The sequence below is a fragment of the Aptenodytes patagonicus genome, chromosome 7 (genome assembly GCF_965638725.1).
Source record: "Aptenodytes patagonicus chromosome 7, bAptPat1.pri.cur, whole genome shotgun sequence".
NCBI lineage: Eukaryota > Metazoa > Chordata > Aves > Sphenisciformes > Spheniscidae > Aptenodytes > Aptenodytes patagonicus.
Genome location: NC_134955.1, coordinates 11,371,992 through 11,384,831, shown reverse-complemented (window position 1 = coordinate 11,384,831; position 12,840 = coordinate 11,371,992). Strand labels below are relative to the sequence as shown.

At 42.3% G+C, this 12,840-nt stretch overlaps 1 protein-coding gene across 11 annotated transcripts in view; it reads left to right on the top strand.

The window, feature by feature from the left end:
- MICAL2 (microtubule associated monooxygenase, calponin and LIM domain containing 2) overlaps positions 1 to 12,840 on the top strand; it is a 159,983-nt gene that overhangs the window by 65,182 nt on the left and 81,961 nt on the right. For 10 of the 11 annotated variants that reach the window (XM_076343970.1, XM_076343967.1, XM_076343966.1 and 7 more), the window contains 5 exons: positions 2,994 to 3,201; positions 3,843 to 3,959; positions 8,005 to 8,106; positions 9,961 to 10,116; positions 11,256 to 11,356. In XM_076343970.1, coding sequence (XP_076200085.1) covers positions 2,994 to 3,201; positions 3,843 to 3,959; positions 8,005 to 8,106; positions 9,961 to 10,116; positions 11,256 to 11,356 — 684 coding nt within the window. Of the gene's footprint in view, positions 1 to 2,993; positions 3,202 to 3,842; positions 3,960 to 8,004; positions 8,107 to 9,960; positions 10,117 to 11,255; positions 11,494 to 12,840 lie in introns of those variants that run through there. The other variant, XM_076343969.1, reaches the window with a different exon arrangement.

Sequence of the window (12,840 nt, the reverse complement as noted above, 5' to 3'; positions counted from 1 at the left end):
CTCCTGTCTTGTAACGTAGGTGCTGTTCTTGGGGAGTGTATTAAATTTAATGAAGCTTCTCATTTGACAAGAAGTATTTACATACATTTGCAGGCAGAAGATCAGCCCTTTATAGCATGCAGTTTTCACTGAGAAAAACGCCTTCTCTCAGGATTGCTATCTTGCACTAACATGGTATACGCTTGGTAGTAAACCAGGATGTAACATCCAACATGATTCTTCAGGCAGGTCACAGAGGTCTAGTCATGATCTTATTCTTGGATAAGCTGCCCTGAAACCTATACAAGTCTTTCTCCCTTCGTTTCCAGCCTGAACAAGAAATATGCAAAAGCTCCTTGTCAGTCCTCTTCAGCAACTGTTACTTTGATTAATTTGCGGAAGATGCTTTGAAAAGTCAAGTTACCCTTTACCTTTTTAGGGGATGATCTGGCACCATTAAAAGACAGTTCAGCTGTGAATGGTGATGTGGATGTCAAGAAATTGTTGGCGTTTGTCCAGCCCTGTTTGTTAGATTTCAGGATTGATTATTCAGGTCTTCCTTATGTGATGTCAGTTGTCCCAATCTGTGTTAAATTGCAAGAAATTAATTTCAAAAGCAGCCCCTTATGAGCCAGGAGACTCGGGTAACAGGAGGTGAAAACAGGAAGCCATTCAAGGTTTGCTCTAGGCTGACTACAAGAAGGTTTCTCCTGTGACTTTGTTTGCAAGTAGAGAGCTGGGGAGGACGGGCAGGGACAGGATAGTGGTATGGTCCCTTTCCTTACTTAATAAAGGTAGGAACATAAACACAGTAAGAATTACCTTTGCAAGGGTTTTGTGCTGGTTTTGACCCCCCAGAAGATGACAAAGTGCCAAGAATAAGCTCTGTGCCAGCAGGAAGTGTCCTTAATAAATCAAAGAGTAAATAGTTCTCAGACATAGATAAATATGTTTATGGAAGGTAACCATGGATGATAGCAAATATACAACCATTTTTCACAGTGTCTCTAGGCAATTAGGAAGATATTTTGTCAATGGTGATAGGAGGAGGGGAGAGGGCAGAATCCTCCTTAAAATTTCAACATGCTGTGTTGCAGAGCATCAGGAGGAACTAACTGTTTTCTGTGTGGGTTTTATTACTTGGCAGGATCCACTATGACTAAATCTCAAAAGACTTTTTTAAAAAGTTGCATTTATTTATATATAATACAGTTAGTTAGCCAAAAAACCAACCCCACCTTATCAAACCATGTATGGTCTTTATTTGTAAAATGTTTCTAACTGCTTGCTAAACATTACTGGAGAACTGTGTAGCTGTGAAGGCAGCCACTTACTTGTCAGAGCTCAGAGTTCCCATGTTAATCACAACAAGCATGTGTAGAAAAGAGCTGACCCAGACTCCACCAGTGATCCTCTTCAGTCAGGATAACATCTGCACTCCATTTTCTTCCTTTATATAATTACCTCTGTTGATGTTTTCTTAATATTTAGCATGCAGTGAGGACTGTTCTTGTGAAATTATGAATTAAATATGTTCTTTTAGGAGGAAGAAAGCCAAGTGGCTAATGCAACAACCTAACTTTAACTTATTTAGTATTTAATAATAAAGCAGGGCAAAAGCACCTCACAGGAGCTTTTCTTTCAGTGGGAATTTGAATTATTTATTCAATTTTTAAAAAATTTTTTGCACTTTTATGATTGGGTTGGACAAAAGTCATGGGCAAAAGTCAGCCCCAGATAATTTTTGCTTAAGTTGTTAAACTTGAAAACAAATGACGAACAAACCAAAATAAATAAATGACTCTATTTTATGAAATTGAAATGTAATGGGAACCAGACTCATATCCAACGAGCCTCCAGATACAGTCCGTGCTTGCTTTGAAACTGTAATCACTGTCTGGCTATGCGTGCAGGACGCACAGGAGCATGTCTGGCGTGTGAGATAATGGGTTTGAATTTGCAACGTGTCACAGCTCAGCCTCGCAGCCAGAGCTCTCCCCTCTGCTCAGGCCCACCTTGTCCCTCCCTGCCCGAGCTCGGTGCTTGAACTGATGGCATAGATTTTGTGAAGCCTGTGTGGGTTTTGGGGGGGTTTGGTGGGGCGGTGGGTTTTGGGGGGAGGTGTGGAACAGCAATGTTGTCCACCTATAAGACTGTTTCTAATCAGTTTTTAGTGATCAGGCAGGAAAATGTAAGCATTAGATATGTTTGGGTTTTAATTAGTTTGCTTTCTGGAAATCCTTTGCTTGTTAGTCTGTGAAAACTTAAAGCTGTCAACTAAAATTTGGGTGAGAATTCTCTGCAATAATTTCTGAAGTGGTTCTTCTGAGGGTGCCCAAACTTAGATTTAAGCTCCTAAAATGTGATTGTCCTGAAGGTGAGGATGTTGACTGCTGGGTGAAATGGAATAGGACAGGCCAAGTTCCCCGGCTCTGGTGAAGCAGGACAAGTCTGCTGACTTCTCTTGACATGCCCTGCTTTACAGCAGTAGGTGAACTAGGCTGTTATATTCAGGATACTCCCTCACTTGAAAGAGAGAGTAACTAATACTGTAAGACTACTGGCTTATCATAGATTTGTCTAAGAAGTCTAGCAAAGGTACACCAATTTCCTCTTTAAAACAAAAAAAGCCTACACCAAGACCACTTACTTCCTTTCCCTTCCCTTTTATGTAGCTGTAATCCTGTTTACTGCAAGCACTTTTGAAATGCTAAATTTAAGTTAGAAATGTACGAGCAGATGCTCAAAAGTGTTTGGCGCTTTGCTGTTTCTTGTTACATCTTTTTATCAGATGCTTTTATGTCTGTATGAAGCACAGTTCATCATCTTGTATAAATTGACTGAACACCACATGCGAACAAAATGTGAATGTTTATTGATTTAAATAGATTACTTGAATACACTCTCAGTAGCATAAGTCTGGTTGAATATCAAGTCGTATCAATAGAGTAAGTTAGAAACTATGTGGAAGTCAATACAAAACCCCGTGTAAGACTCCTTCTTTTCTCTGCTAGTGTTTAATTATTGGAGGTGGCCCATGTGGCTTGCGGACTGCCATAGAACTTGCCTTCCTGGGAGCCAAAGTCGTCATTGTGGAGAAGCGGGACACTTTTTCAAGAAACAATGTGTTGCATCTCTGGCCATTTACAATCCACGACCTCAGGGGACTGGGAGCAAAGAAATTTTATGGAAAATTCTGTGCAGGATCTATTGATCACATCAGTAAGTATCTGAGGGCATGGGCACTGTTCAGATAAGAGGTGTACTGAGGTCAGATTAATGGAGACTTTCTTGATTTGGCAGAAAGCTCATCTGCCTTAAACATGCGCGAGCGCGTGTGTGCACACAGAGGAAAAAAATGGTGTCTCATTTAAGCAAAATGGCAATTGGACAAATGAGTCTTATGGAGCAGCTTTTTTGTTAGTCTGGATTTGTTAAGCAATAGGTTTTTATTACGAAGTATGAAGAATATTGATATTCATTCTAGTATGTTGAAGGTAGACACTACCCTTAGTCTAATGAGAAAACATGTAAAAGTGGGATATTTTACAGGGAAATATGCTGTAAAATTTTCTATCCTAAAATGGTCAACATATTGCTTAGCAGATCCTTTAAATATCGTTAAGAAGGAAAGCTCTAAAAAAAGTATTCTGAGAAACTCACTGAAATGAGTTTTATTACCTGTGAGATTGTGCTGGAAGAGAACAACATCCTGTGGTGCTTGCAGCATTCGCATTCGTCACAGTGTGGGAAATAACAATGCTGCATGCTTGTGTTAACAATGAATATCAGTTGGGTGGCGTGCTGATAGCAGCTGTGATTACTTACATGTTAAATACATCTTTGTTACTCGCTGTCTACAGGTATTCGACAACTTCAACTTATCCTCTTCAAAGTTGCACTTATACTAGGAGTTGAAATCCACGTGAATCTAGAATTCGTGAAAGTCCTGGAACCTCCTGAAGATCAAGAAAACCAAAGTATTGTTTATCATAATGTAGTTCTGTTCACAGTAACTTCTTTCTATGTCAGGCATTATGTGAAATCATTCAAGGTTAAAGAAATGGGAGTTTTTTGCCCTTTTAATTCAGCTAGGTTTGCTATATGCAGTCATAGGCTGAATAAGTATTGTGACAGCACTGACAACTCTTAAAATACGACCCAGTCTGAGAAGTTGAGGTTTTGCACTATGCCTTCTGGCACGTGTTTGAGGCTTTGTAGGGAGTCTGGTGTGGCTTTTTGGTATCTTCTTGCAAAAACAATTTCTGATTGATAATATAAATATTGAGGATGGATTAAGCTCCCTGGGCCTCACTTTGCTTTCACATTTGATACAACTCCCACACAGAGTCTTATCAGCCATCTTATGCAAGATTTTTATATAAAATAGAGAAAGATTTCTCTTTCTTTTTTTCTATTTTTTTTTTTCAAGATTAGCATTTAGGGTGTAGTAGGAATAGAATATTTTAAAATTTTACTTTAATTAAAGTACTGTGCTATCTGTCTTTAAATGGTCATATAGTGACAGTAGAATAAATATATTGTTTTAAGTAGTTAAAGCATATATAATTTTAAAATATGGACAATACAAACATTTTCACATAATCAGCTTTGTGTTAATGCAAAGATTAAATTTAGCTTTGTGAGTATAGATTCATAGAATCATAGAATAGTTTGGGTTGGAAAGGACCTCTAAAGATCATCTAGTCCAACCTCCCTGCAATGAGCAGGGACATCTTCAACTAGAGCAGGTTGCTCAGAGCCCCGTCCAACCTGACCTTGCATCCACCACCTCTCTGGGCAACCTCTTCCAGTGTTTCACCACCCTCAGCGTAAAACATTTCTTCCTTCTATCTAGTCTAAATCTACCCCCCTTTAGTTTAAAGCCATTCCCCCTTGTCCTGTCGCAACAGGCCCTGCTAAAAAGTTTGCCGCCATCTTTTTTATAAGCCCCCTTTAAGTACTGACAGGCTGCAATAAGGTCTCCCCGAAGCCTTCTCTTCTCCAGGCTGAACAACCCCAACTCTCTCAGCCTTTCTTCATAGGAGAGGTGTTCCATCCCCCTGGTCATTTTTGTGACTCTCCTCTGGACCCGCTCCAACAGGTCCGTGTCTTTCTTATGCTGAGGGCTCCAGAGCTGGACACAGTACTCCAGGTGGGGTCTCACCAGAGCAGAGCAGAGCAGAGTGGCAGAATCACCTCCCTCGACCTGCTGGCCACAATTCTTTTGATGCAGCCCAGGATATGGTTGGCCTTCTGGGCTGCGAGCGCACGTTGCTGGCTCATGTCCAGCTTTTCATCCACCAGTACCCCCAAGTCCTTCTCGGCAGGGCTGCTCTCAATCTCTTCATTCCCCAGCCTGTAGTGATACCGGGGGTTGCCCTGACCCAGGTGCAGGACTTTGCACTTGGCCTTGTTAAACCTCACGAGGTTCACACGGACCCACTTCTCAAGCTTGTCCAGGTCCCTCTGGATGGAATCCCATCCCTCTGGCGTGTTGACCGCACACTCAGCTTGGAGTCCTCTGCAAACTTGCTGAGGGTGCACTCGATCCCACTGTCTATGTCATTGATGAAGATATTAAACAGTACTGGTCCCAATACGGACCCCTGCGGGACGCCACTCGTCACCAACCTCCATCTGGACATTGAGCCGTTGACCACTACCCTCTGGATGCAACCATCTAACCAATTCCTCACCCACCGGACAGTCCACCCATCAAATCCATACCTCTCCAGTTTGGAGAGAAGGATGTTGTGGGGGACCATGTTAAAGGCCTTGCAGAGGTCCAGATAGACAACATCTGTAGCCCTTCCCGTGTCCACTCATGTAGTCACTCCATCACAGATGGCCACTAGTTTGGTCAGGCAAGACTTGCCCTTGGTGAAGCCATGCTGGCTGTCTCCAGTCACCTCCCTGTCCTCCATGTGCCTTAACATAGCTTCCAGGAGGATCTGTTCCATGATCTTCCCAGGCACAGAGGTGAGACTGACTGGCCTGTAGTTCGCCGGGTCTTCCTTTTTTCCCTTTTTAAAAATGGGGGTTATGTTTCCCCTTTTCCAGTCAGTGGGAACTTCACCGGACTGCCACGACTTCTCAAATACGATGGATAGTGGCTTAGCAACTTCATCCGCCAGTTCCTTCAGGACCCACGGATGGATCTCATCGGGTCCCATGGACTTGTGCACCTTCAGGTGCCTTAGCTGGTCTCGAACCTGATGTTCTCCCACAGTGGGCGGCTCTTCATTCTCCCAGTCCCCGCCTTTGCCTTCTGTGGCTTGGGCAGTGAGGCTTGAGCACTTGCCAGTGAAGGCTGAGGCAAAAAAGTCATTGAGTACCTCTGCCTTCTCCATGTACCGGGTAACCAGGTCTCCCATTTCGTTCTGGAGAGGGCCCACGTTTTCCCTTGTCTTCCTTTTATCCCTGACATACCTATAGAATCTTTTCTTGTTGCCCTTGACATCCCTGGCCAGATTTAACTCTATCAGGGCTTTAGCTTTCCTAACCTGATCCCTGGCTGCTCAGACAATTTCTCTGTATTCCTCGCAGGCTACCTGTCCTTGCTTCCACCCTCTGGAGGCTTCCTTTTTGTGTTGGAGTTTGTCCAGGAGCTCCTTATTCATCCATGCAGGCCTCCTGGTGTTTTTGCCTGACTTCCTCTTTGTTGGGATGCATCGCTCCTGAGCTTGAAGGAGGTGATCCTTGAATATTACCCAGCTTTTTTGGGCCCCTCTTCCCTCCAGGTCTTTGTCCCATGGCACTCTGCCAAGCAGATCCCTGAAGAGGCCAAAGTCTGCTCTCCTGAAGTCCAGGGTACTGAGCTTGCTGTGTGCCCTCCTCGGTGCCCTAAGGATCTTGAACTCCACCATTTTGTGGTTGCTGCAACCAAGGCTGCCCTTCAGCTTCATATTCCCCACCAGCCCCTCCTTGTTGGTGAGAGCAAGGTCCAGCATAGCACCTCTCCTCGTTCGCTCCTCTACCACTTGGAGAAGGCAGTTATCATTGACGCATTCCAGGAACCTCCCGGCTTGCTTATGTCCTGCCGTGTTGTCCCTCCAACAGATGTCAGGGTGGCTGAAGTCCCCCATGAGGACCAGGGCTTGTGAGTGTGAGGCTGCTCCCATCTGTCTATAGAGGGCCTCATCCGCTCGGTCTTCCTGGTCAGGTGGCCTGTAGCAGACCCCCACCATAATGTCACCTGTCCCTGCCTTCCCTTTAATCCTGACCCACAAGCTCTTGGTCTGCTCCTCATCCATCCCTGGGCAGAGCTCCATGTGTTCCAGCTGGTCATTGACATAGAGGGTGACACCCCCTCCTCATCTCCCCTGCCTGTCCTTCCTAAAGAGCCTGTATCCTTCCATCCCAACACTCCAATCATAGGAGACATTCTACCACGTCTCTGTGATGCCAATAAGGTTGTAGCCCTGCGGGCGTGCGCATGGCTCTAACTCCTCTTGTTTATTCCCCATGCTACGTGCATTTGCATGGAGGCATTTAAGTTGGGCCCCCGATGAAGCTGTCTTACTGGTTGGAGTTCCTTTGTGCTGCTCTTCAGGTGCTCTCCTGAGTATGCTTCCGTTTAATTTCTATTTAGAAGACAAATAAAAGTATTGACAGTGGAATGCTATTTTTCTTCTTTTAAAACCCAGCCCTTCCTTGTTGTTACCACATATGTACAGCATATGTACTGTCTTGATAAGGTCATTGTGGGGCTATTTCTGTGAGAACAAAGTGCTTAAGCATATTGTTGTGATATGGGTCTGAGAGGAAGTTTAGTGCATTAGGTGATCCAGATGAAGGCTTCCATTTTTTTTGTTGTCAGTTTACGAGCTTGACACCTTGCTAATACAGCCTGAACATATCTTTGACTGCAGCAGAACTTCCCCGCATCAAACTGAGGCAGGATTCAGCTCTGTTTGAATGAGAAATGGACCATTTATCTTAATGCCCTTTCTTCAGACTCTGAAAGCACTTCTCCATTGTATTACTGAGGAATTAATAAATTATTTTTTTGTGTGTTTTCAGAGATAGGTTGGAGGGCTGAATTTCTCCCCACGGATCACCCTTTATCAGAGTATGAATTTGATGTTATTATTGGTGCAGATGGCCGCAGGAACACATTAGAAGGTAGGTGAATGTGTGCTTTTAGCCTTATTAATGGTCTTTAGGATATTTTGGAAGGCCTGAAAGTCAGGGGAGAACACAAAGCGACAGGCTACCTTTCAATCCACTGAAGTCTGTGTGGAAACTATTTTTTATGTGGTATCGTCTGCTTTTGTTGTTAAGTTGTAGCTCAAAATAAAGACGTGTAATGTCATTACTGATTGTCAGCACTGTATATCTGCATTGCGTCTAAAATGCATCATGATGCCATTGGGCTTGCTTCAAGGTTAAGTAATTATATGATAATTTAACTTTAAGGAAGCTGACAAGATACATATCAGGAATTGCATAGCCTTTGCTATTGTGCCATAGATTTGCACTGTGTGTTTGAACTAATGACCAAAATGTGACTGCCGGGTATAACAAAGGCGTTGGAGGTATCGCTCTTTTATAGAGGTGACTTAATTTCAGAAGCAGTTACTTTGGAAACGATACCAAAAGATAATACATCACTTGGGGGTGGGGGCAGGAAGAGGGAGGAAATGCTTCATGAACTTGAGCCATTGCTGAGAATTCAGACCACCTGAGCTGTCTTTGTTAGCAAGACACTAGCTAAGCTGCTCCCGTATCAAATGAACAAACCTGTTACTTAATTATATATTCTCCTTGTAGCTTTTATTATATCCATGTTAGTTTCAGTTCACTAAATACAGCATTTCCTTTTTTTATTAGCTTCATCGTTTGTCTGCTTATTCTTATATCTGCCAAGCACAATATGCTTAGAGTTAATTCCTTGTAACGCTCTATTAGAAAATTCCCCACACTGTCGTCTAGCTGTCCCCCATAAAATACTGTTTAAGTAGTCAGGTATCAGCAAAACGAAATTATTCTTACCACAGCTGCAGACTCTATTGAGAAGTTAATGGTTATCATAGTACCAGGACCTAAGCGAATATATGGTGCACTGAAGATTGACAATACCAGCTTCCACACGTAAACATACTAAGTTTACCCCAGTGAAATAACAAGAGTGCATTAAGAAGCAGAGACAAAAAATTCATAGCTGATTTATTTCTTCTTAGAAAATACATGTATTCTCTGAAAAGTCATCTTCAGTTGGCTTAAAATACTCTAAGGGCCTTCTGTCCTACTTCAGAATTTACTTACAGATAAGGGGAATATGCAGAGGGTAAAACTTAAATGTGTGATTGCAAGAGTGTGGCTTAGTGGGCTTTTTTGTGAAAAGAGGGAGCTAGGATGGAGCGAGAGAGCAAGTAACTTTGCAGTCAGTCTCACCTTGGAAATATAACAGTTAAGCCACTGAATATTTTTCAACCCCAAATACCTTTGAAAAACCTCATTAGCTGGTAATGTGTGCACTTAAGCACTGTTATAGAGGTTTCTATTTTTCAGATCTTTCTCTGCTGCTTTTGACTGCTCATCTCTTGCATGCTTTTTCATAAGCTGTTTACCATCTATATAATGAAAATCTTATTTGCTATTTAGCATGTTAAAAATGTTTCCCTCCATTAAATTTGATCTGCTCTATTTCCGGTCTGTTTTTCTTTAGTCATCATTTGTCCTTAACTTCTTCCCTTGTTCAACTTCTTCCCATAGTTCCCCTCCAGACCTTTTTTTTTTTTTTTTTTTTTTTAATGAGACTTTATCTTGAACGCAGTACAGCTCCAGTTTTGCAGCTGGAAGTGTGGAGAAAAGACTGCCTGCATTCAAGGGAATTTTGGAGGAATGACAGAATCTGCTGATGGTGTGTTGTTTGATGAACTGTAGGACTAGACGTAGGAAAGAGATTGAGCTGACCCTCCCTGAAAGTCCGATGTGAAGTTTCCAGTGTTTTTAATTCTTTTCTTTGCTTACCAGGTTTCAGAAGGAAGGAGTTTCGTGGTAAGCTGGCTATAGCTATCACTGCTAATTTTATAAACAGAAATACAACTGCAGAAGCCAAGGTAGAAGAAATTAGTGGTGTTGCTTTCATCTTCAATCAGAAGTTCTTCCAGGACCTTAAAGAGGAAACGGGTGGGTACATCCTCATTTTTTCCACAACCAAATACAAGAGGCAGTAGAAGAACTCTTTATGTGCCAGGCCACCCTCCTATTCCTGTTAACATCAATTTAAATATATTGTATAAAAAAACCCCAATTGATAAAATGCTGTTGAGGTCAGAATCTTGCAGATGGAGGTGTCCAATTATGGTACAGTGGGATTTTTTTTTAGCATGGGCGTTGCCACATCATAGCTTGTTTTAATGTTTAAATTTTCCTCAACTGTAAAAATGTCTGCTATGTTGAACAAATTTAGAAGAGCATATTCAATGCCCAGAGATTTCCCTTAAGACATGGTTTGTTTTGTTTGTATCCGTTCACATACTGAACAGCTTAAACCCTGTGAAAAAGGCTCTGCCCTTCTGGGAGGAGTTTATTCTTGCTTTTTGATGTGTAGATCTGATAAGCTGAAAAGAACTAGACAGGAATCTGTCATAAATACTTAAAATATAAACTGTGAAATACAACTGTATGAAAAGGGGTTTCAGAATAGTTGCATCCACTGTCAGTACAGCAATTCCATTCTTGATTTACAGATTATTATTATTATTATTATTATTATTATTATTATTATTATTATTGAAACCAAAACTCCTGGTTACACACAGTGCCAGAGCCCTAGCAACCTAAAAAGCACTTTGTTCCCTTGGTTCCCCTTTTCTACCTCAGAAGATTGTAAAGGCTGTAGTTAACTGGCTATTCCTTAAAAGGATGCTAAATAACTTTAAATTATTGTGCTGGTTTTGGCTGGGGTAGAGTTAATTTTCTTCACAGTAGCCAGCATGGGGCTATGTTTTGGATTTGTGCTGAAAACAGTGTTGATAACACAGGGATGTTTTGGTTACTGCTGAGCAGTGCTGACACAGAGTCAAGGCCTTTTCTGCCTCTCACACCACCCCCACCAGCTGAGACAAACTCTTGTTGCATAAGGCCGATCTCCTCTCTTGGTTTGTTTTGTTTTAGAGCATCTGGTCCACTAATGCTTCATCCCAGCTGGGAAAGTGAATGTATCTCAAAAAAGGAAACGCACCTATGGGGATCAATCACATGTTATTAGTCAATGACACAGACAATGCACTGTACTTCATAACAAATGTATTATCTCTTTTCAGGAATTGACCTGGAGAATATTGTTTACTATAAAGATAGCACTCATTATTTTGTGATGACAGCAAAAAAACAGAGTCTTCTGGACAAAGGAGTAATTATTAATGTATGTAAAAATGCTAGCTAAACCCCAATTTTATTTACTTGGCACAGAATAAGTGTGAACATCTGCATAAACGTTGTTGCATGTTATAGAGGGTGTTTATAGACTTACTAGATTGCTTCATTAAAGCTCAGATCACTTACATCTTACTCTGACTCTTTTTGTTTTTCCCTCCAGTCAGCACAAAGGTTCTGTAGAGAACTGAAAACAATACTTCCTAAATTTGTCAGTTCTGAAACTGGCTGAAATGGGATCTTGACTCACCTTGGAAATATGTGGTGTGGTCATCACACCAGAAAATAAAAACCTCATTTATTTAAAGATGAACTTAGCACAGCTATGTCCAGTTTTATCAGGCAAATAAGGTAGCATTAAAACCTACCCCAGGCTAAACTGCAAATTCTCTAAAGTGGGTGAAACATGATAGTAGGAGGCTATAAACACGATGGCCTGAACTTTCAGCGGTACTTGGGAATTTGAGGCCTCTTGCGTGCACACTTTCTCTCTCGCTCTCTTTTTTCCTCCTTCTTCTGTAAGATATGGGGGTTTGTTTTCTTTTGTTTCTAGAAAGTGTTTTGGCACCATTTAAATTTCTCTTCCTGGAAACCCAAGAGAGGTCAATTTTTCTTGCAAAGTAAGACAGTGCCAAAACAGCCGAGTATAACTTCCCGAAGGAAGTGCTTGTGGGGAGCTATCAGAAGGCTTCTTGGCTTTCTGATGGGACCACTTAGCTCAGTGCCATGATTTCCTGCCCTTTTGGAGGACAGGGGCTCCCAGGGCAGAGCAGCTGGTCTTGCCTCGCTGGGGCAGGAGAGGGGAAGGGCAGCAGCCCCCAGCAGTGGCTGGGGGGGGGGGGGAGAGCGGGAGGTGGGCTGTGGGCTTGAGGGGCTGGTGTTTGTAGGTGGGGGCAGTCACAGGAGATCTCTGGGGAGTTCGGAGAAGAGGAGCAAGCAGCGGCTGTGGCCCGTCAGAGCTGTTTTCCTGACCTGCTCAGGTCTGAGTAGAAAGAAAAAAAAAGTCTGTCTAAAACAACTGGGCTAATAGCGGTTCTGTGGCATCATCCCTGCGATCAGGGGTCTCATCCACGATTAAGCTGTAAATAGAAACTGCCTTATTAATAATCACTGGCTTTAAGTAGGATGACCTGTAAAAGCAGGGTCCTTCACCACACTGGCCAAAAAAAAAAAACCCAACCCAGCCCAAAACAGAACAACAGAAAAGCTGATATGATCCAAGTTTGAATGTGTTCTTACTGAGATGTTAAGTCCAAACCTTCAGGCTGAGACCCACATGTTGCGTCATCAGTACATTGGTATTTCTGCTCTCGTGTGGTTTCAGATGTGGGGTGCACACATGCAAAAAAGCATTACAGTGATGATGATAACATCTTTTGATGGGAGGGAAGTAATGTTATGAAAATAACACATAACCGAGGAACTGGGAGGCACTATAATACTGTATTGCAAATAAATATGCTTATTCAGCGT